General features: G+C 39.1%; 1 protein-coding gene and 2 long non-coding RNA genes across 3 annotated transcripts in view; 2 read left to right on the forward strand and 1 right to left on the reverse strand.

Moving 5' to 3' along the window:
- Window positions 1-5076, forward strand: part of LOC126926793 (uncharacterized) — a 224593-nt gene extending 219517 nt beyond the window's left edge. The window contains exon 3 of the mRNA XM_050743142.1: window positions 4548-5076. Within this exon, the coding sequence (XP_050599099.1) occupies window positions 4548-4810 (263 nt within the window). The 3' untranslated portion in view covers window positions 4811-5076. The remainder of the gene's footprint in view (window positions 1-4547) is intronic.
- LOC126926837 (uncharacterized) overlaps window positions 1-20427 on the reverse strand; it is a 55216-nt gene extending 34789 nt beyond the window's left edge. Inside the window, exon 1 of the long non-coding RNA XR_007714918.1 lies at window positions 20095-20427. This is a non-coding gene — a long non-coding RNA (uncharacterized LOC126926837). The remainder of the gene's footprint in view (window positions 1-20094) is intronic.
- Window positions 8828-9878, forward strand: LOC126926831 (uncharacterized). The gene is made up of 2 exons (XR_007714908.1): window positions 8828-9107; window positions 9461-9878. It is a non-coding gene; the product is annotated as an uncharacterized LOC126926831 (long non-coding RNA).
- Window positions 20428-23582: the final 3155 nt, after the last annotated feature.

The raw sequence follows: 23582 nt of genomic DNA on the forward strand, positions 1-23582 counted from the left end.
AGACTTTTTCATGACTTTGTTAGAAAAACGTTCGTCCCTTGACCGCGGCTACGTTCGGTGACTGGTTGTCACCTCGAACCCAAACTCATTCTCATAGATTGCAGGCAATTACAATCGGGCTGAAGGACGGTGATTGTTTAACTACGGCTATGGTGAAATCCAAACTACAATATTAGGGGTTTTTCCCCGGTTTCAACGGAAGGCTCCGGTGTCGGAGCCTTATATATATATGTCGGAGATGTCGGACATATATATATGTCGGAGATGAAAGAGCACCGGATTCTTCTCCTCGGAACTTTGGGAAGACACCTAGCACTGTAATTTAGATTTCACCATAGCCGTATTAAGAAAACCGTTGTCATTCGATCCGACTGTACTTATTCGAGATTTATGATAGTGAGCTCGGGCTCGAGGCGACAACCAGTCGCCGAACGTAGTCGCGGTCAAGGGGATGAACGTTTTGTTTAACCAAGGCAGGAAGTAACTCTATAACTCTCCTTAAAAGAAATGCTTGGGACAGGGTGCGATGGTAAATGTCTCAATGGTTTCTGTCCCGTGGCTCGCCACACGCAGACTATGCTTCGAGTAAGACGATTACCAGATGTTGATGCGTCTCCACAGTACATGTTCGGCTAGCCCGAGGACCCGCTATAAATCTTAAGATCTATTTAACGAAAGTCCTTCAAACCGACAAACAGCCTTTGTTCCGACTACGGGAAAATTGGAGAAATCTATCCTTCCACGAACGACGCTTCCCGCTAGCAACTTTTCCCAAGGACAGCTAATATCTTTCTCTAACCACCAACATGGAAATTGACCAATTAACAGTAACTCCAATTTCCCTCCCTTTCCGAATGAAGACTTTTCTTCACGAATCCGATGATCTCGTGCCCTTAGACACACCCATCATAGTTTTCCTCGACAGCGTCACCGTGATGGAGAGACACACTTTCGTACGATTTGAACGACGATACAAGTAATTCTCCGGTACGTAGTGCTTGTTCTGTGGCGACCTGAATATAACTTAGACTTCCACGAAATATACACGTTCGACATCCCGTTGACCGCGGATTCGTTACCGGACCCGAGGCCATTGTCATAGCGCCGCCAGTATCTAACATTGTGATTAGTTACCAACGCTGTAATACCACTCACTTGTGCCAATAAACTCTACCATTGTTACACCGCATCGATGGCCAATATCAACGAAGATTCATCGAACACCTCCACCCCCAATCCTATCGTCCAGCCGACATATATATATGTCGGAGATGAAAGAACACCGGAACCTTCCCTTTGGAACTTTGGGAAGACCCCTAGTATTGTAATTTAGATTTCACCATAGCCGTATTAAGAAACTGTTGTCATTCGATCCGACTGTATTTATTTGAGATTTATGATAGTGAGCTCGGACTCGAGGCGACAATCAGTCGCCGAACGTAGCCGCGGTCAAAGGGATGAACGTTTTGTCTAACAAAGGCATGAAGTAATTCTATAGCTCTCCTTAAAAGAAATACTTGGGACAGGGCACGAGGGTAAACATTTCAACGATTTCTGTCCCGTGGCTCGCCACACGCAGACTTTGTCCTTCGGGTAAGATGATTGCCAGATGCCAACGCATCTTCACAGTATATGTTTAGCTGGGCGAGGACCCGCTACGAATATTAAATTTCAATTACACAAAGTCTCTCAAATAGACAAATGGCCTGTGCCCCAACTACGGGAAGATAAGAGAAATCTATCCTTCCACGAACGACGCTTCCCGCTAGCAACTTTTCCCAAGGACAGCTAATATCTTTCTCTAACCACCAACATGGAAATTGACCAATTAACAGCAACGTCAATTTCCCTCACCCTTCGAACGAAGACTTTTCTCCGCGAATCCGATGATCTCGTGCCCTTAGGCACACCCATCATAGTTTTCTTCGACAGCGTCACCGCGACGGAGAGTCACTCTCTAGTGCGATCTCATCAGTAATCGACCTGTCTTTCGTATACGTAATAATTGCCCCTTTCTCTAACGTACAGTGTAACTTAGACGCTAACGAAGGGTAAAGTTCGTCATCCCTTTGACCGCGGATTCGTTATTGAGCCTAGGATCATTGTCATTAGCTTCTCGAGTATCTAATTATCGCGATTACTTGTCCAATTCCATCATAGTCATATTTGCACTAGTAAATATCTCCTCTATTGCATAATGATCACGTCTAGCGCCAATAGGGATTCGTTTCACGCCTTTAACCCTAACTCTAATCTTAACGCCAACCCGACATATATATGCATTTCTGATAATCATTTTCAACTCGCACAGGAAAGAAACATCACTGAGGCTACCGTGAATTAAATTCGCGTATCAAGTAACAGGATAGATACGATTCATACGAAGCTTTGCGTCGTTATTCGAGGTAGGAAAAGCTTTAGCATTGATATCGAGAAAAGCGAAACTACGAAATCATCGCTGTCGTCGAGACAGAAATTGCTGCGAATATCGCGGAAAGCAGAGCGACGGTAAAGAGTATTACAGGAAAAAGTTGTTCGGAATATTAGCCTTGGCAAACATATTTCAAAGCCGTTGAATATGGCGAGATTGTCCGCTTTGTAAATATTTACCGAAAAACATGTCGTACGAAGCTGGGCAATAAACGCGTTTTTCCACAGTTACAAACAAGTATCGTACGTATGAAACAAGTAACGACGAATTTTCCATTTCACAGCACGCGACAATTGACCGTATTATCAGCGTTTCGTCAGAGTTTCAAGAACTGCGTTTTCTTTTCTGTATTTATAGTTTCGCAACTGTAAAACGGAAGGTTTATTCTGGAGATGCGAGTTCGCGTGAACAACTAGCGCAACGAGTAAAAACACGCGGTTTTTGCAACTCGATCGAATTGTTAGCAACTGTGTGTACGAGATCGTATTACTCCCATCGTTGATCGATGTCAGGCTTCTATCCGACCACACGGACAACGTTCTCCAACGAACAATCAAACATACCAGATAATAATTATTCATTGTATCATTATTGTAGCTATTAACGACACGGGCTTGTTGTCGCATGATAAAAAGCATGCAACTGCGCTGACACGATAATACAGCGAACTTTTGCACGCTGCGATGGAAAACGCGTCGTCACCTGTTTCGTTTGTAATTCTGTAAAGAAACGTCCGTTGACGAACATTATATAAAGTTCTTCCTTCTTCTTCTTCTTCTTGTCTGTAAATCAACTCCTTACAATTTGACGGTTTAAATTTGGCACACCCCGTATATACAGGATGCAACGGAACAACGTCTGAAAGCGAGAACAACGCGAATCCTTGTGGAAAAATGAAGAAAAAGTATAGGATAAAACGTTCTCATTTTCGATTTGGAGAATCGAGTCTGAAAATTTATCAAGTATACTCGAACTGTATCTGAATATCGGTTCGAATAATAAATTTATTTAATTATATAATTAATTTATTACAAAGGAAATACAATTTGGATGTGAATGTTAAATGGAAACAAATTTTGCTAAGTTGAAAATCGATCGTATCGTAATTACCACGACTCGTTGTTTACAGATTAAAAATCTGTTTTACGAATACGAGGAGCTATATATCTACTATTATTAATCAATTTTTATGAAAAATTTCGTACGATGCGCGGATAAATTCTAATTTGATAAATTGTTGGAAACGTGGAAAATTGAATGCAATAAGATTACGTGGCACGGTTTACACGGTTGCAACTTTATGACCCACTTAGGTCAAGTAGCAATGAAATTTATTGCATATATCGGAAATTCAAGGCACGTAATTGGCAGTTTATAAACAAATTATTTGTTCTCTTAATTAAATTTCCCGCGTCGAAAGCTGTGAAACGTTTTTGTATCGAAATCGAAGAATCCAACATCGCGATCCTATGAATCGAAGAATGCGACGTAAATGTTCGAAGTATGGTTGAGAAACGATAGAAAATTCCAAGTGTTACGCTGTATTTCTCGTTCGATTTAAATCGAAATTTTAATGAGGAACAGCGCCGATTGATATTTAAAAGTGAAACGGTTAAGAGCAACGATACAGGTTTTGTTAAAAGCAATTGGTCTATTTACCTCGCTGTTTAAACAGGTTTGTTTGACGTTACTTTGGTCAATTTCCATTGACACTTTTATAGATAGCATTCTTTTTTACGGATGGACGGCCGTCTGATGGAAATTTGTCTGAAATGTCCGTCGTAAAATTGCATTTTCGCGGGCAACAGAAAACAATGGAATTTTGTACAAAAGCGCAATACTTTAATTAGCGCAAAATTCCATTTTCCCCGCTGGGAAATTGAATTTTCTATTAAAGCGTGATACGTTTAATCAGCGGTGGCGTAATTTCAACAAACTAACAACTGGAATATTGACTTGTCACAATTTTGTGACACCGTATATGTCGGTGATACGTTCCAGTCTGGTCGTATTTACAATTTCAGAAATTTTGCAACTATTTTTTCATTTTATCCGTAACGAGAATAGCGAAGATAAGACAGGCAAACGTGGTAAAACGTTGATAATTCGGTTACAGGGAAATCGAATAAATTTGAAGTTGAAGAAAGTAAGAGAAAGTCGAAACGAAGCAAACGCGATTCCTTAAGCCACGATGTTCAGGGATTTTATAATCTTTCCGGTGACGTCTTCGACGTGGAATTCCCAGAAGCTGAGAAATTGATTCTGTACGATGAAAAAGACGATGTCTCCACAGAATACAACGATACAATAGTGGAAGAATTATCGATCGACGTAAATCCTGTTGAGAAATGCTCAGTTGGTATGACCGCTAGTTACTAAAAGGTTACTAGGGTTATGTTGGTACGACTCCTAACGACGCTCTTTTGTCATAGGAGTCGACCACGCCTTAATTGCTAAGACGCATTGGGAGAGTTTAGACGTTTGCTGTGTGATTTGGTGTTTTGTATAAGAGAGAAAATAAAAGGTGTGATAACCAATCCGAGTGGATCCGAGATTGATTATCAACCCCAACCTATATAAAATAACAAATCCCGAGGAAATTGGATACTTCTCTGGTCCTAAATGGCAAAGGAACAGATTATCAAGTAAGTCAAATATTTTTCCAAATGCCATTCTTGTACAATCGTTGCTTTTCTACTTACCACGTACAATATAGCGGTTAATAAATTAACGAATCATCGAATATTACTGAAAGAAAGAAATTGTACTGATATTCCAATCTATCGTATACAAAAGTAATAATAACAGCATGTAATATAAGAATAGCTTATCTTCAGCCTTAAAAGGAACTCGGTTTACAATTATTCTCCCTATTGCGTTCCACTCTCGCTTGATCTTCTACACGTTCATCTATATTTCGCTGTTTTTAATTTATTTTATTATTCCCTGTCTATTACACATATGTATATTGTCCATTGCACGAATCTTTATCTATCTTGCCTAATTTAATGTAAAAAAATAGAAAAATAGAAAAATTTGCTGGAGGAATACGTTTACCAAAATTTGTCAAGAATTTTAAAGAAATTTGCAGGATGAAATTCACGGTGATACCGAATTGATATTTTTGAAATTATACTTTTGAAATAATTATTTATATCATAATAATTATTCCACGAATACTTGCTCGTAGATATTAATTTATGCTTTTAATAATCATGCGTTTAAGCTATCAAGTCGAGTCGAGTAGACTTTCTAATTTCGTGGAAGATAAGTCGATTTCTAAGATAAGTCATTTCATAGAGAAAAGACCAGCTGCTAAGGATTCGCCGCCACGATGGCTAGAGCTTGGAATAGCTGCTGATTACTCCGTGGAAGAATTTCATGGAATTCGAGTACAGCAATATATGTTGGCTCTTTTAAACATCGTAAGTAATACCAAACGAAATTCTGTTATTATACTTAGATATAGAATACCTCCTCCTACATATGTACGCAAGCAACCGGGAAACATAGGGCAGAGTTATGCGTATCTCTGTATTTTCAAGGTACGCTACTTGCTTTCAAACATCTCGATCGTATATTCGGATGGAAGCTCTGTATTTTCTGTTTACACTGTTCAAAGCTTGCACGTATCTTTTAAAAAGTTCAGCGAATAATTTATCCGTAATGGAATTTTGTAATCGATTAATTTCAGCCATTCGGTAATTGGTTTTCCAATGCTGTTGAGATTAATAACGTACATTTCCTAAGATAAATATAACGAATAAAATTAATTTTTTAGGAAAATTATATAAGATACGATGTATTTACGAGAGTTTTGAATAATAATTTATTTGTAAGGCTGTAATACTGTTTTAACGCCTGTTACATTTTCGTACGTATTTTAATCCTAGGTCAGTGCAATTTACATGGACCCATCGCTCGAATCCAACATGATTCTAGTGATCGTACGAATGATTTTATACGCGGAAAAACGAGACGTTATGGTAAGCGATTTCCATTAAATTAAATCATTTAACTAAAGTAGTAACTATCTGAGATACGCCTATGCGAGTGTCAATTATTTTATTTTCTACTTATCTGTACAGTGTATGGTATATAAATTATATAGTCCAAAATATCTGCGCATGACGTTTTAGATCGATAAAATGCAACGAGTTCCATTTTGTTAAATTGGACAACCGTGAACGATCCCTTGGAAACAAATTTCCAAACAAACAATTTTCACGGATCATTGGCAAACCTCGCATTTATCGTGTATCCGAAATATCTGTATAATCGACTATTAAACCTTTTTCATCTCTTAAGAATCTTAATTTAATGTTATAGACCTATGATAATATCATTGATATACGACACTTGCGATTCCTTTTACTTTTCTTTTTCTGCTATTCTTCTCTGCTGTTGAATCAACATTTCAACATTTTTCAGGAAGATTAAAATACTAATAGCGTTACAAGTTACATTTGATTACAATCAACAACAAGATTACTTGCACATATATTTATTATCATTGACGAATATTTATATATAGTATATAATGCATGATGTAATAATAAATATAATATATTCGTAATATTTGCTAGCTTTTATTAAGAAAATATTAAACGTTGTCGTAGGTCCGCCGTGGCGATGCCAGACGATCTCTCGAGAACGTGAACAAATGGAACAGAAAGATGCTGTCCTCGAAGGACGTAAATCACGATGTTGCTGTATGGTTGACGCGATTAGATATAGGAGGTCCTTCCGGTTACGCACCTGTATCAGGAGTATGCTATCCCGCGAGATCGTGCGCGTTAAATCGAGACGAAGGCTTGACCAGCACCTTTATCATCGCTCACGAAGTAGCACACATGTGAGTGTCCCACATGTTGGGATATCGTTGGCAAACTGAAATATTTATAACTGGCCTAGGTATTTACGCAGAGACCGTGTGCTATTTATTTATGCAAATACGTACTTTTACGAGAATAATTTGAAAAATGAAATCTCCATAGGAGAATTTATTATCTTTACCGAATATCACAACGAGTACTGTACTTTGAATCTGCCATAGATTTTTGCGTATTATGTGCGTTCTTGCATTCCTCCTTTCACCTACGATGGCTCTTAAACAAGAAACGATATCGTAACGAGAAATACAACTTAGCTGAGGGTCCACTTTGGTTCCACTAGTGTTGTCCCATACGACTTTGTGTTTGACCTCGCTATTAGGGGACTTTTTACCCAACGTTTCCTTCATCGCCTTCACTACCTTCGATTTATCGAACTTGAGACTTAAACTGGCCGTCACTAAATCTTTCGGCTTCTTCGACATCGGTTGGTGTCTCTTCGTGAACCAATTCGACGGTGCCATAAAGGTCGAAATAGCGGCTTTCGAGGATCCGCTAAGCTTACTTTTAGCTCCGTGCAATGTCGACACGTCGAAGCTATTGGAACGGAAGCTCTTCGATCGACTTCCTTTCTGTTCGGTCGTTTTTCCGGGCCAGTTTGATTTGCTATCGTCCCGGGAACTCGGCGCTTCCTCGCCGCATCGGTTGATTTCCATCGCGGAAGACGCTAACGAGCTTACGATCGATATCAGATCCGTATTAGAGCAGACAATGCCCGCAGCACCGGAAACGGATGCACTCGCGGCTCTTGGCAGTTCCGAGACGCGCTTTCGGAGAGAAGACGTCGGCGAAACCGACGGAGTAGGCATTTCAGAGAATCGTTGTTTCGGCTGTTGAGTGTAACGTTGAGCGGAACTGTTACCCTCCAGCGGCTGTATTTCGTACACTTGCTCCGTCGACGTCCTGTACATCCTTAAGCAAACGGATTGCTTTTATTCGAAAGACAGTTTCTTTTTTATCATAATTCGTGCGTTATGATACATGTTTCGATGATTGAGCCGTTAAGCGTGACAAAGCGATGGAATTGTTTTGTACAGAAATTCTGGTTCTAAAATTATGTTAGGGATTCTAGGGCGTAATAACATCTTGGAACGCAAAGTTATCGATGTGTCGATGAAAGTTAAGCGAGCTTTATCGAAGCACACGTTCGAGTCTTTGGACGATTGCTAGGAATACGCGTAATGTTCTTTTCTGTGAGCTGAAAAGTTGAACGACTATAAAAGGCGTTTGTAGAGGATTTGAAAGCGGAAGAAGAGGCAGATTATTTAATACATAATATCTTCCTTTATAATATATCTAATATCCTAATAATTAGATGAACGTAATACAAATGTTTAGAATCAGAAATTATCTGTTTATATAGAGATCTGTTTGATGCAAGATCTAAAATCAATCAAATCGGATTGTATGGATTGTGTATTTGTCTGTGTTAATCCTTTGACGTCGATACCAACGATGTATATAGCGAATGGCGGTTATCAGCCAAGATTATGAGCACGTACGCAAACAGACTATAATATTTTGCAAGAATGAAATGTCTTGGTATGGTACGCTTTAATCTATCTATCCAAGTCAAAATAAGTATAAAAATCGCGTGGCAATCAACATATTAAAAAAAAAAAAAAAAAAAAAAAAGGAGAAACAGATGCTTCTATTTATATTCATATTAAAATGATACATATTTGTAATTTTCTGGTAAACTATATCGGTACTCGCATGAAAGTAGATATAGTCATTGAGATTGTGGCACTTTAAATCTCAAATTTAATTCTTCAACACGTTGAGTGTTTAGGTGTTTAGGTGTTTAGGTGTTTAGGTGTTTAGGTGTTTAGGTACGCAAATAGACTAGAATATTTTGCAAGAATGAAATGTCTTGGTATGGTACGCTTTAATCTATCTATCCAAGTCAAAATAAGTATAAAAATCGCGTGGCAATCAACATGTTAAAAAAAAAGAAAAAAAAAAAAAAGAAAAAGAAAAGGAGAAACAGATGCTTCTATTTATATTCATATTAAAATGATACATATTTGTAATTTTCTGGTAAACTATATCGGTACTCGCATAAAAGTAGATATAGTCATTGAGATTGTGGCACTATAAATCTCAAATTTAATTCTTCAACACGTTGAGTGTTTAGGTGTTTAGGTGTTTAGGTGTTTAGGTACGCAAATAGACTAGAATATTTTGCAAGAATGAAATGTCTTGGTATGGTACGCTTTAATTTATCTATCCAAGTCAAAATAAGTATAAAAATCGCGTGGCAATCAACATGTTAAAAAAAAAGAAAAAAAAAAAAGAAAAAGAAAAGGAGAAACAGATGCTTCTGATTGTTTAGTGCATTTTCATAAAAACTTCTAAATGTTTAATTCTCATAGAATAAAAGGGAGAGCATACGTTTGAATCTCAGCAGATTTTATTAATTCTTTGAAACCATAAATATAATATGAGTATTACATCAACTTTAGTTCATACATGTAACAACATATTATTCTGCACGTAACAGTTACATTTAATGAAACATTTATTTATCCAGTAAATCCATATTCTCTATTAAACGTTCGTTTATTAATAAAACTGCCATAATCGTCCACGCATTGTTCGCTTCCTTAATTATTTTTCAAAGTATAACGATAATCAATGATGCAACAGAAATATCACGTAACATCCCAACAATCTTACATGAGATTTTAGCTGTTTTTACTATACAAATTAAGTCATTATTAAAATAAGTCATTATAATAATATATATATGTCGGAGATGACAGAACACCGGAACCTTCCCTTTGGAACTTTGGGAAGACCCCTAGTATTGAAATTTAGATTTCACCATAGCCGTATTAAGAAACTATTGTCATTCGATCCGACTGTATTTATTTGAGATTTATGATAGTGAGCTCGGGCTCGAGACGACAATCAGTCGCCGAACGTACCCGCGGTCAAAGGGATGAACGTTTTGTCTAACAAAGGCATGAATTAATTCTATAGCTCTTCTTAAAAGAAATACTTGGGACAGGGCACGACGGTAAACGTTTCAATGGTTTCTGCCCCGTGGCTCGCCACACGCAGACTTTGTCCTTCGGGTAAGATGATTGCCAGATGCCAACGCATCTTCACAGTATATGTTTAGCTGGGCGAGGACCCGCTACGAATATTAAGTTTCAATTATACAAAGTCTTTCAAATAGACAAATAGCCTGTGCTCCAACTACGGGAAGATAAGAGAAATCTATCCTTCCACGAACGACGCTTCCCGCTAGCAACTTTTCCCAAAGACAGCTAATATCTTTCTCTAACCACCAACATGGAAATTGACCAATTAACAGCAACGTCAATTTCCCTCACCCTTCGAACGAAGACTTTTCTCCGCGAATCCGATGATCTCTTGGTACTCTCATGATCGTGCCCTTAGGCACACCCATCATAGATTTCTTCGACAGCGTCACCGCGACGGAGAGCCACTCTCTCTAGTGCGATCTCATCGGCAATCGACCTGTCTTTCGTATACGTAATAATTGCCCCTTGCTCTAACATACAGTGTAACTTAGACGCTAACGAAGGGTAAAGTTCGTCATCCCGTTGACCGCGGATTCGTTATTGAGCCTAGGATCATTGTCATTTGCTTCTCGAGTATCTAATTATCGCGATTACTTGTCCAATTCCATCATAGTCATATTTGCACTAGTAAATATCTCCTCTATTGCATAACGATCACGTATAGCGCCAATAGGGATTCGTTTCACGCCCTTAAACCTAACTCTAATCTTAACGCCAACCCGACATATATATATGTCGGATTGAAGTCAGGATTATGGAGATGGGCGTTTAATGAATTTTCATTAGAATTAGCCATTGTCGTGATACAATGGAGAGTTTATTAGCACGGGCTTATTAACAAGATTAAGCACTCGTAGCAGTAGTGATAATGACCTTAGGTTCGAAACGAATCCGCGGTCACGGGATGGTAAACGTATGTTCTCGCACAGTTCAAGTCTAACTCTTTGTTAACTAGATGTGAGGTATTCACTGGTTGTAAGGTGGCACTGTCATTCGTCTATGAGATCGTACGAAAGACTGAATCTCCGTCTCGACGATGCCGTCGAGGAGAACTATAATGGGTGTGTCTAAGGACATGAGATCCTCGGATTCGTCAACGAAAGCTTTCGTTCCGAAGGCGAGGGAAATTAGCGCTGTTGCTAATTGGTCGATCTCCATATCGGCGTTTTGAAAGAGATGCTGGCCGCCCTTGAGGGGAGGTTGTTGACGGGGGGCAACGCTCGTGGAAGATAGGTTTCTCCTATCTTCCCGTAGTTGCAACAAAGTATATTTTAAGGACTTCGCTTGACTAAATCTTAAGATCTATAGCGGGTCCTCACGTTAGCTAAACATACGCCACAAAGGCATGCCGACACCCGGCGATCATCTTACCCGGAGGACAAAATCTGCGTGTGGCGGGCCGCGGGATAGAAACTATTGAAGTATTTACTGCCACGTATCGCTACGACTATTTCTTTTAAGGAGAGGTATAGAGTTACTCTGTGCCTTTGTTAGATAAAACGTTCATCCCTTTGACCGCGGCTACGTTCGGCGACTGATTGTCGCCTCGAGCCCAAGCTCATGATCATAAATCTCGAATAATCGGAGCGGCATTTGTTTAATCTAAGTTACAGAGTTGCGGTATTCCCGCGAATCCAAGGAGGAGTTCTGGTGTTCTTTCATCTCCGACATATATATATATATATATATATATATATATATATATATATAGAGAGAGAGAGAGAGAGGTTGCAAGGCATTTATTGCAAACATATGCTTAACGAAAAATTAGTATACAACATTAGTAGTAGTCTCAAACATACAATTAATCGCAGTAAATGTCCTGCGACTTTTACATACATTGTCATACTCGTTTGAAATTGTAATAATACGTTAATCTTGTCACAGTATCGATAGGATATCAAGATATTCTTAATAATATGTCCACAAGGAGTTTGCAGGGATATTCAAATATTTTCACGAACCACTGTAATTCAGCACAAGAGCAGAAAATTCCAGATTTTTTAGTTCTCGATCAGAGTGAATGTTTATACAAGTAACATTCGCTATCTGTGTCCATATTTACCGAACATTTCTATTAAACCTGCGCCAAACTCGTAGAATGCCTCAGGTCGTATATGAGATGTCAGTTTTATCAAACGAAACGGGACCAGCTAATATTTAATCTCGTAAACTGAAGTTGCCAGCAGAAAAGTACGGCTCTATATAGTAATTGGTGAAGACCGTGAAACGCGAAAAATGAGAAAGAATCAAAAGGCGGGGGATATGACGAATCATGGCAATCCATTTTATTTTCCAGCCATCGATTAACAGCCAACGTTTAATTTCATTTTTTTCGCAAAACTCAATTAGAATCGTCGCGACAATCGCTAGAAACCGCAGGCAAATCTGCCAACGTATCGATCGTAGCGGACGCCAATCCCTCTGCGTTAAATGAAATAACGAAATTCAAGATGTAAATTTCACGAAACTTTTCCTCTCGGATTTGTTCGCCAGTTGATGCTTCAAATACTACAGAATATAGCTATTTGCTTTTTGCTGGAAAGCTGAGCGCTATTTCGCTTAAACGTGAAACAGCGAGAATTTAAGTATTTCAAAGACACTGTCTATGGAAATCGCTGAAAATTCCAGCCATTTAATTTCACACTGACCTACTCCTGTTTTTTTAAATACTTTAGGAGAGGGCGCTACTCGTTACCATTTTATATAGCCATGAAGCGTTTAATCTTCGAAGGAGGATAATCTTAACAAGATACATCTCGGGGTCGATATTATCGGAGATGAATAAAAGTTTTTCGATTCTTCATATTTGATTTTTTAAGTAGAACTTTCCGTTGATCCTGGCTTGAATCTTCTTCTTTTTCGTGCACCCAAATGCTTATTATTAGATGAGAGCGATAGGAAGGTTTTTCGTGTTTCGCAACATTAAAGACAACAGGAAACGAGCTAATAAAATTGAAGTCACTTAGCCCTTAATATATTTAATATGAGCAATTTTTTAAATATAGCCATCTATTAGCGTGCGTTTGAACTTTGCGTTTTTCTTTTTCGTGCACCTGAACGTTTTTTATTAGACTGAGTGGGACACGTACCTAGGAAGCTTTCCGTGCTTCGCAACTTCAAAGTAAACAAAGGACATTTGACAAAGTCATCAAGCGACGAGTTAATAAAATTGAAGTTAAGATAGACAGAAAGATAATACGTATGTAGTATCTCTGTGGAAGATAATATAAAATGGAAACGTATTTGACGCAACAGAAATATCTTTCTGCAAATATAGGAGACGAGGAATCAATTTAGCAAAATAATTAAATAAAGTTATTGAGTCGCGAATTACACGCATGTAATACCAGATAAAATAACTTTAACTTAATAATCTTTGTTTCTTATATTCTCGTGAATAATAATTCTTTAATCGATAGTTCCATGGATATTTAGAATAATATCTACAAATTATTTAGAAATGCATAAAAATCCACGGTTTGTTTAATCGTATAGATACATACATAGATAGGTTGAAGGTTTATTTTGGAAATTCATTAGAAACCTAAGAAGTGAATTTATGAACTGCACAGGCGGATAAGTTTGAACGCGAGGAAGAGTGTGGTTCTTGAGTTCGATGATTTTTCCAAGTAACAGTCTTAATTCACGTGCGAATGTTAAATTGGAAATCTTTTAAGCTTTACGCAAATTATACACACGGTTTACACAATAAATATTTATAGAGGTGAAAATGATCTTTAAAACAATCCTTCGTATTAAAACCAAATATTTGAGTAATTCTTAAGGCGAAGATCGCGTATACAAACATTGAATATATTACATAGAGGAAACGTTGCAGAGTAACGTAAAATAATGTTCGTGATACAATTAAAGGCCGCGCTTAAACTAACAGTTCGATCGGGAAAATTCATTACCTTTTAAAAATTCAAATCCAATTAAACAGAATCCAACGAAATTGAATTTCCGCTTAAAAATCTTGTACAAGCCTTTAAAAATCAACGTATGTACCTACTTGTCGCTCTACAAATCCTCGCCGCTATAAATTTCCCTGTCTTAAAAGAAGTAGAAGATACAAACTATATAAACCACATAATTTTTATCGCTTTATATCACGTTGCTATTGTTGAGGTTATTCGGTATATAAAGAGAGAAAAACGCGTGGATAAAGTGTAAGATACAAAGTATATATTTGACTTGATAATGAAATACAGGAATACAATTTGAGCTGGTCCAGATCCGCACGCTAGCATTGTTACTTTATGACTGAAAAACCCCGAAGCCAACGTCGCCTGTCTACAGTTTATGGTCTGCCTCCCTGCTATTCTTTTGTCTATGTGCTGTCGATGGCGTCAGCGCTTGAGAAAGCTAAAAATACCAGATGTGGAGTTTTCCTAGAAGTGGTGACCACTTCAACAGCTATAATACGTTTTATATCACGCGTAATATAGTTTCGTAATATAGTAATATAGTTTCTCAGTCACAGTGGCGTTACAAGGGCGAGACCATACGTGTCTTAATGGCGTTGTTTCGTTGATATTGTCACGTAAAATAAAAAGCAGGAGGCTCGAACGAAAAGAAAAAATTAAGATAACAAAAAAACAAGAGAATTTATTTCTGAATTTACACTGACTGCGATTTTGTTCTGAGCTCCAGCCGTGACTTTCCAAGACTGAAACTCTTACAATTTGACTTTCGGTAACATCTGTTTCTTCTTTGTTTGTCATCCCTCAATATCCCCACTACCCTGTAGGCGTACGTGACCGTTGTCACACTTCTAGGACATTCGGTGGAAGGACCGTTAGGATACAGATGACTCATTAGGCACTTCGGCGATATACATTGTCGCCAAGGCCGCCACATCTCTATCTCCATTATCGGTCCATCGGATTTGAAGTATGCCGGTCGTGACATACCCCCCAGTTTAGATTGATCTTGGTCCTCTAAGATCGTAGTAGAATTGGTTGGATTTGTTTATAAATCGTAATTCCTATCCTGTGAATTTAAGACAACTAACCAAGGGTATTGTTACTAGTGCTAGGGTCAGCATTATCCTGGAAAAAGTACGTTTTCAATCGGTTACCATGTATCTTTTTCTTAATATTGTCGATAGATATAATGTAGTAAGGAGTTTTCACATCATTGATTCTATAGGGTCCTAACCATTCAATGTCCAACTTATCTCTTTTATGGTCATTGTGAATTAAAACAAAGTCTCCTTTCCTAAACACGGTCTGAGTTTTAACAATCTTCCTTTCTTGGTCTCGCTTGTAGCGTTGCTTATTTTGAATAAGTGTTTTGTGAGCTGTTTCCCAATATTTATTTAACTGTTTTTGCCAAAGTGAGTACATATCGTCATAGGTAAATGTGGGGAATTTGGATATTGCGGAAGGTAAGTTCGCTTTTCGCCCAAAAGTCAATTCGAAGGGGGAGAATCCTGTTCCTTCATGTTTTGCAGTGTTGTATCCTAAACAAATGAAATTAAGTACTTCGCCCCATTCTTTGTCATTGTCGTGTAACGCAGTACGAATTAAATCTTTAACCGAGGCATGTGTTCTTTCGAGGAATCCGTTACTCTGTGGGTGAAATGAAGTTGTTTTGACGTGTTTAATTTTAAAGGTCTCTTCAAATTTCGTCATTAAATCGCTAACAAAATTTTGTCCTTGATCTGTCAGAATCGTCTTTTGTGCCGAAAATATGTAAATATAGTGCTCAATGAGCGCGTTAATTATAGATTCAGTTCGTTGCGTTTTAAGGGGAACAAGGATTAGATATTTCGTAAGTTCGTCGTGAATTGAAAGTATATATTGATTTCCGCGTTTGGTTTTCGTCATCGGTCCTATGATGTCCATAGCGATTTTGTCGTTAGGGTGAAGTGGTGTGTCTGAGATCTGTGAGGACTCTTTGGGTCTGATACGTGTTAGTTTCTCCTTTTGACATGTGTCGCATGTCTTCACGAAGTTTTCTACTCTTTCAAAAAGGCCGGGGATTTTGAACTTATCCTTAATCCGTTGATACGTTTTCTGTATCCCTAAATGTCCTACGGTGTCGTTATGGTTTTCCTTTATTGCTTGTAGTATTTCGCTTTCGTCTAGTTTTAAGATGGGGTTGGGCGCATAAGTAATTTCCTTGTATGTGTCGTTAAAATATATTAGCATGAGTTTAATCTGTGTTTTCTCTAATTCAGTGAAATCGTTATTTCCTATGCCAATTTTTGTTGTATTTTTAAGAATTTTGTAAAGTTTTCTGATCCAAAGTGTCTCGTCGTATTCTCCTAAATCGTTTCGAGTTAATTGGTAAAATGTTTGATCATTCGGTTTAATTTCTATGAGTTTCGGGTTTTCGTTGTTGTTTTTCCATTCGTTGAATGAATTAGTGTGGTCAATTAATAGGTCGAGATTAACTATTTCGTTGCGAGTTACCGCGTGAACCCTAGATAAGGCGTCTGCAGCTGTATTATCTTTACCCTTTGTGTATTCGATTTCATAGTTATATTCTTCGAGTCTAAGTCTCCAACGAATCAGTCGACTAGAGAGGTCTTTGCAATTGTGTAGCCACTTAAGGGCTTGGTGGTCGGTTCGAATAATGAAGCGTCGTCCTAACAAGTATTGCCTAAGTCTTTTCACGGCCCATACGATGGCCAAGAGTTCCTTTTCTGTCGTGGTATAGTTTCGTTCGGGTGGGTTTAGTGACCTTGAAATGTAACAGCAAGGATGACCGTCTTGTGACAGTATTGCTCCTAGTCCTTCGTTACTTGCGACGGTGGTTAGGGTAAAGGTTTTGTTAAAGTCCGGATAAGCTAGTATTGGGGAATTACAGAGTTTGTCCTTTAAAGTATCAAAGCTAGTCTGGTGTTTGTCAGTCCAATGGAATGGTGTGTCCTTTTTTGTTAAGTTTGTAAGGCTTTTCGCGATTTTAGAAAAATTCCGAATAAATTTGCGGTAATAACCTGCTAAACCTATGAATGATTTAACGTCCGTGGCATTGCGGGGTAATCGAAAGTTTTTTACAGCGTCTAATTTCTTTGAGTTTGGTTTAACTCCTTCGGCTGAAACTACGTGGGCTAAGTATTCTAGTTCCGGTTTTACGAATTCGCACTTATCCGGTTGCAATTTAAGTCCTAATTCTCTGAGTCTCTGAAATACTATCGCGAGGTTTTCATTATGTTCTTGAATCGTTTTTCCCAATATCACTATGTCGTCCAAATAAACAAGGCAATATTTTCCTACAAGTCCAGTTAAGGCTCTGTCCATTAATCTTTGAAAAGTAGCGGGTGCGTTTTTAAGACCGAATGGCATTCGATTGAACTGAAAGTGGCCTTGCGGTGTCGAAAAAGCGGTATATTTTTTGGATTTCTCGTTCATTGGAATTTGATGAAATCCCGAGGATAAATCAAGCGCCGAAAAGAATTTCGCGTTTCCTAGTTCTGTCAAAATGACGTCTATGTCAGGTAAAGGATAAGCGTCTTGTTCCGCGAGTTCATTTAGTTTCCTAAAATCAATGACTATCCTCCATTTCTGTTTTCCTGAGGCATCTAATTTTTTCGGAACTACCCATACCGGAGAGTTATAAGGGGAATCGGATTCTTCTATGATATTTTTCTTTAACATGTCTTCTATTTGTCGCGAAATTTCGCCTCGATGACATTCCGGTGGTCTATACGATCGTGTGTTAATGATTTTATCTTTGGTTAATGAAATTGTGTGCTGGGTTAAATTAGTACAGGGCAAAAGGTCAGTTTCTAAATTAAAGATGTCAACGTAGTGGAGAATAATCTTTTCTATGGATTCGCGGATTGGCTTTTCAATGTGATCTGTTCTCACTAGGCTTTTTAGTTTTGATACGTTGGAAACATCATGGAAATTTTGAATATTACTAGAAATTTCAATGTTTTGCTCACCAGTGTTGATAAAACATACTTTAGTTGGTTTGCCTTCCAGATAGATTGTTTGAACTCTGTTTTCTCCAGGAGTTAATTGTATTGGTTTCGGAAATAAAATGGTTTTGTCATTTAGTCGGATTCTGTCATTGGATTTTGGATAGTTATACTTCCCTAAACATGGTAGCCCGCTGATTCCGTCTTCGATGATTGGGAAGTTGTCCGGTACTATGTGAAAGATGTGGTCTTGTCCAAAAATTCGTTTCGTTACGTATTCGTTCGTTTCGTATTTGTCACGTCCCATAGAAAATTTTTGTCTAGGCCCTATTTGTATCGCGTTGACAGTTTTGTTACGTTTCACTAGGTTTATCCCTGCTCCTGTGTCGACCAGAAATACTCGCTCTGTGGTTCGGGTTGACAAAGGTATTGTGAGTAATCTTCCCGTGGTGATGTTGACTCGCGTCGTTTCGCGCGGTTCGTCTATACTCTGGTTCGATGTTACTTCTCGTGTTTCGTCCCTTTCCTGGACTGCTTGAATTCTTGCGGGTGGTCGGTCGTACTGGCTCGGTTGTAGAAAATTTTGGCATTTGCTAGCCATGTGTCCCAGCTTTCCGCATTTGAAACACTTCAGTTGCGCGCGTTTAGCGGGTGGCCCATTCTCTACTCGGTCGAATGTGGTAGGTTTCTGAGCTACTGGTGCGTTAGGCGATCTAGATAGTGTATTAGATCGTCTTACCTGCATTGATTGATTGTTGAGGCGATTACTAGCGATTACATATTCGAAACTTTCCATCTTTGCATTTCTTTTCTGTCTCCCCTTTCTCACGAATACTTGAATACATGATTTTTTCAAATGCAATAAAAAAAAAAAAAATAAAAAAAAATGCTAATTCGTATATTACAAAACTTCACAAAAATAATCGTAAGAATCTGTTCTATTTTTTCTCGTATATTTCCTTGTTTGGAAAAAGGAATAATTTATGACTTGTAATTTGTAAAATTACGCTAATAATATCAGTTTATTTGTACAAGATGGCCACCATACACATATTTGTCACATTAGAAAATATAGACCTAACCAAACAGGAATATTACACATTACAAGTTAACGTACATATATGTCGGAGATGAAAGAACACCGGAACCTTCCCTTTGGAACTTTGGGAAGACCCCTAGTATTGTAATTTAGATTTCACCATAGCCGTATTAAGAAACTGTTGTCATTCGATCCGACTGTATTTATTTGAGATTTATGATAGTGAGCTCGGGCTCGAGGCGACAATCAGTCGCCGAACGTAGCCGCGGTCAAAGGGATGAACGTTTTGTCTAACAAAGGCATGAAGTAACTCTATAGCTCTCCTTAAAAGAAATACTTGGGACAGGGCACGACGGTAAACATTTCAACGATTTCTGTCCCGTGGCTCGCCACACGCAGACTTTGTCCTTCGGGTAAGACGATTGTCAGATGCCAACGCATCTTCACAGTATATGTTTAGCTGGGCGAGGACCCGCTACGAATATTAAATTTCAATTACACAAAGTCTCTCAAATAGACAAATGGCCTGTGCCCCAACTACGGGAAGATAAGAGAAATCTATCCTTCCACGAACGACGCTTCTCGCTAGCAACTTTCCCCAAGGACAGCTAATATCTTTCTCTAACCACCAACATGGAAATTGACCAATTAACAGCAACGTCAATTTCCCTCACCCTTCGAACGAAGATTTTTCTCCGCGAATCCGATGATCTCGTGCCCTTAGGCACACCCATCATAGTTTTCTTCGACAGCGTCACCGCGACGGAGAGTCACTCTCTAGTGCGATCTCATCGGCAATCGACCTGTCTTTCGTATACGTAATAATTGCCCCTTGCTCTAACATACAGTGTAACTTAGACGCTAACGAAGGGTAAAGTTCGTCATCCCGTTGACCGCGGATTCGTTATTGAGCCTAGGATCATTGTCATTTGCTTCTCGAGTATTTAATTATCGCTATTACTTGTCCAATTCCATCATAGTCATATTTGCACTAGTAAATATCTCCTCTATTGCACAATGATCACGTCTAGTGCCAATAGGGATTCGTTTCACGCCTTTAACCCTAACTCTAATCTTAACGCCGACCCGACATCAGAAGTGGGATCAGTGCCGATTATAACAGTGTTAGAACTTACGACCATCGTGCGCGAGTAATTCAGTCGCTAGTGCAAAATCGAGTGTGAAACCTAACAAGTTTTCGCTACCACGTTTTAACCCTTAAAATCGCACGTTCCGACCCCGCTGCATGGGGCGCAGCTGTCAACCTGATTATGAAAGGAAACCATAATTTCAATAACGAGTGGCGAGTCGACTTCTACGTACTGGAAGCATCATTGGGTAGATCAAGTCATCTGGGTGAGTCGTTTCCATTTTACTCCGATTCGGGAGCCGAGCGTTCACTAATTAAAGAGTCCGTGGCCTCGAGATTTCTGGCAAAAGAATGACTGACATATTGGTAATGCGAGGAGTAGGAAATACCTGTATTAAACATACGCCTCCCATTTGTTCATCGTGTGTATTAATGATTTTTACATCGAAGATAATTTCTCATGTCCTTGCTGATAGTTATCTAAAATATGATATCGCGATTAGTTGCGGAACTCTAAGTCTGGGTTTTGACGTAACATTTACACAAAATAGCCTCGCTATGTGTAAAACGAAAATAATTAATGTCTGTAATGAAACCACTGCAAACGAGATCGTCGTTAATGAAGCTGACACTGATGTACATGGTAATAATAAGAGTCGATCAATTTCTCTTCTCGACAAATTCAAAGATTCATTCGTTACGGGTTGCCTACGTATTCGTGTAAATACAGGCCGGTTAGAAATACGATAATTGATCCTAACATCACCGTACGAGGAAGTCCTTATAGACTTAGCGAGGAGGACCGAAGAGCAGTACGTGAGAAAACAAGCGTTTTAATTAAAGCAAAGATCATAAGGCCTAGTAATTCGCCATTCGCGAGCCCTACGTAACTCGTGAAGAAGAAAACGGCTCAGATAGATTACGAGTGGATCCCCGAGAGCTAAATCAAAGTACCGTCTCGGATCGGTACCCTTTACTCCTTATTGCGGATCAAGTCGCGAGATTGCAAGAGGCGAGATATTTTATTAGCCTGGATATGGCCAGCGGGTTTCACCAAATTCCTATTTATCCTAATTCAGCGGAGTATACAGCGTTCGTTACCCCCGACAGACAATATGAATAGATGACGATGCCGTTTGAACTGAAAAAAATTGCACCGTCCGTTTTTCGGAGGGCCATTCGCAAGGCCCTAGGCGACCTCGCTCATTCGTACGTTGTTATTTATTTCGATAACGTTCTAATTATTGCCGACTCGATAGATCAAGCTTTAGGAAGATTGAACACAGTATTAGATATCCTCGTAAAAGCAGGATTCTCTGTTAACTTTGCGAAATGTTCTTTTCTAAAAACATCGGTGCTCTATTTGAGATATGTAATTCATAACGAAGAAGTTCGTCCCAACCCGGGTAAAATACACACCTTAAGTTCTTTACCTGTGCCAACGGCCGTCACACAGTTCAGGCAGTTCATAGGGTTAGCTTCGTACTTCCGAAAGTTCATCCCTAAATTCTCACAGGTGATGAAACCCCTGTATGCGCTCATCTCAGATAACAGAAATATAACTTGGACAGATAGGCACGAGAAAATAAAACAGGGAGTTTCCGCCCTGATCGACGCGCCGGTGTTAATGATATTCGACCCCAATTATCCGATAGAACTACATACTGACGCTAGCTCGGAGAGTTACGGGGCGATTTCGACGCATCAAGTTGAAGGTAAAGGCAAAGTAATAGAGTATTACAGCAAAAGAACTACCCTCGCGAAATCTAGGTATAATTCCTACGAACTAGAGACGATAGCAGTCGTAAACGCAGTCGAGCATTTCCGTCACTATCTACATGGAGGGGAATTTCTTGTCGTCGCGGATTGCAACTCGTCGAAAGCGTCGAGTAATAGAGTACATTTAAATGACAGGGATCATAGGTGATGGGCCTACTTGCAGACTTTTGTTTTTATGACATTTTGTACCTGGAAAGTAAACGGACGGCCTACGTAGATTTCTTCTTGCGAAACCCCGTAGACTTAGACCACCGTAAAATTGATAAAATTGGGGAGAAAGAAATCAATCTGGCCGAAATATCGGAAGACTGGCTACTAGCCGAACAACGTCGTGATTCTCAAACCTTGGAAGTCGTCAAGGAATTGCAAAACGATGAGCTCGCGGAAGACACCGCGAATACATACGAATTACGGTCCGGTACTCTTTACCGTAGGATACAAAGAAAAGACAGGACTCTCTGTTTACCTATAGTCCTAAGAGGTTTTAGATAGTCTGTTATTAACCATGTGCACCAGTCAATTATGCACTTAGGTTGGGAGAAAACGCTCGAGAAACTATACGAGTATTACTGGTTCGAAGGGATGGCGAAGTACGTTCGCCGATTCATTGAGAACTGTCATGCTTGTCAAGTTTCGAAAGCTAGTTCAGGTAAGATACAAGCCGAACTACATCCTATACCTAAGACCAGCATACCCTGGCATACGGTCCACATGGACATAACAGGCAAGTTGAGTGGTAAAAGCGATTCAAAGGAGTACGTCATTGTTTTGATCAACGTGCTCACTAAATTCGTATACCTGCATCATAATCGTAAGATAGATTCCCGTAACACCATTAAAGCGCTTAAATCCGCTATATTTTTATTCGGAAGTCCCTGCCGATAATAGCAGATCAGGAAAGATGTTCTAAGGGTAAAGAATTTCGAGAATTCTGCGAAAGCAAACGAATTAAAGTTCGCTTGATAGCGACCGGTGCTAGTAGAGCCAATAGACAGGTAGAGCGTGTTATGCGTACATTGAAAATATGTTCACGGTAGTAGAGACGACCGGGCGGTCATGGCAAGACGCGATTGGGGAGATACAATTGGCCCTGAATTGCACCACCAACCGCCTGACTAAGGCGAGCCCACTGGAACTACTAATCGGTAGGACAGCAAGACCGTACGACTTGTTGCTACCTGATAGCGTTGAAGAAAGAGGAATAGACATCTCCGATGTAAGACAACAGGCGACAAAAAAATATAGCAAGTAGCGCCAAACACGACAAAGAAAGATTCGATAACACCAAAGCTAAAGTGGTTAGGTTTAATGTCGGTGATTTCGTATTGCGCAAAATCGAGGAAAGAAACCAAATCAAGTTAGATCCAAAATTTAGGGGCCCATTCGTAATAGCAGAGATTTTGGAAGGGGATAGATATACTT

Source organism: Bombus affinis, unplaced genomic scaffold (genome assembly GCF_024516045.1).
Source record: "Bombus affinis isolate iyBomAffi1 unplaced genomic scaffold, iyBomAffi1.2 ctg00000059.1, whole genome shotgun sequence".
Classification (NCBI taxonomy): domain Eukaryota; kingdom Metazoa; phylum Arthropoda; class Insecta; order Hymenoptera; family Apidae; genus Bombus; species Bombus affinis.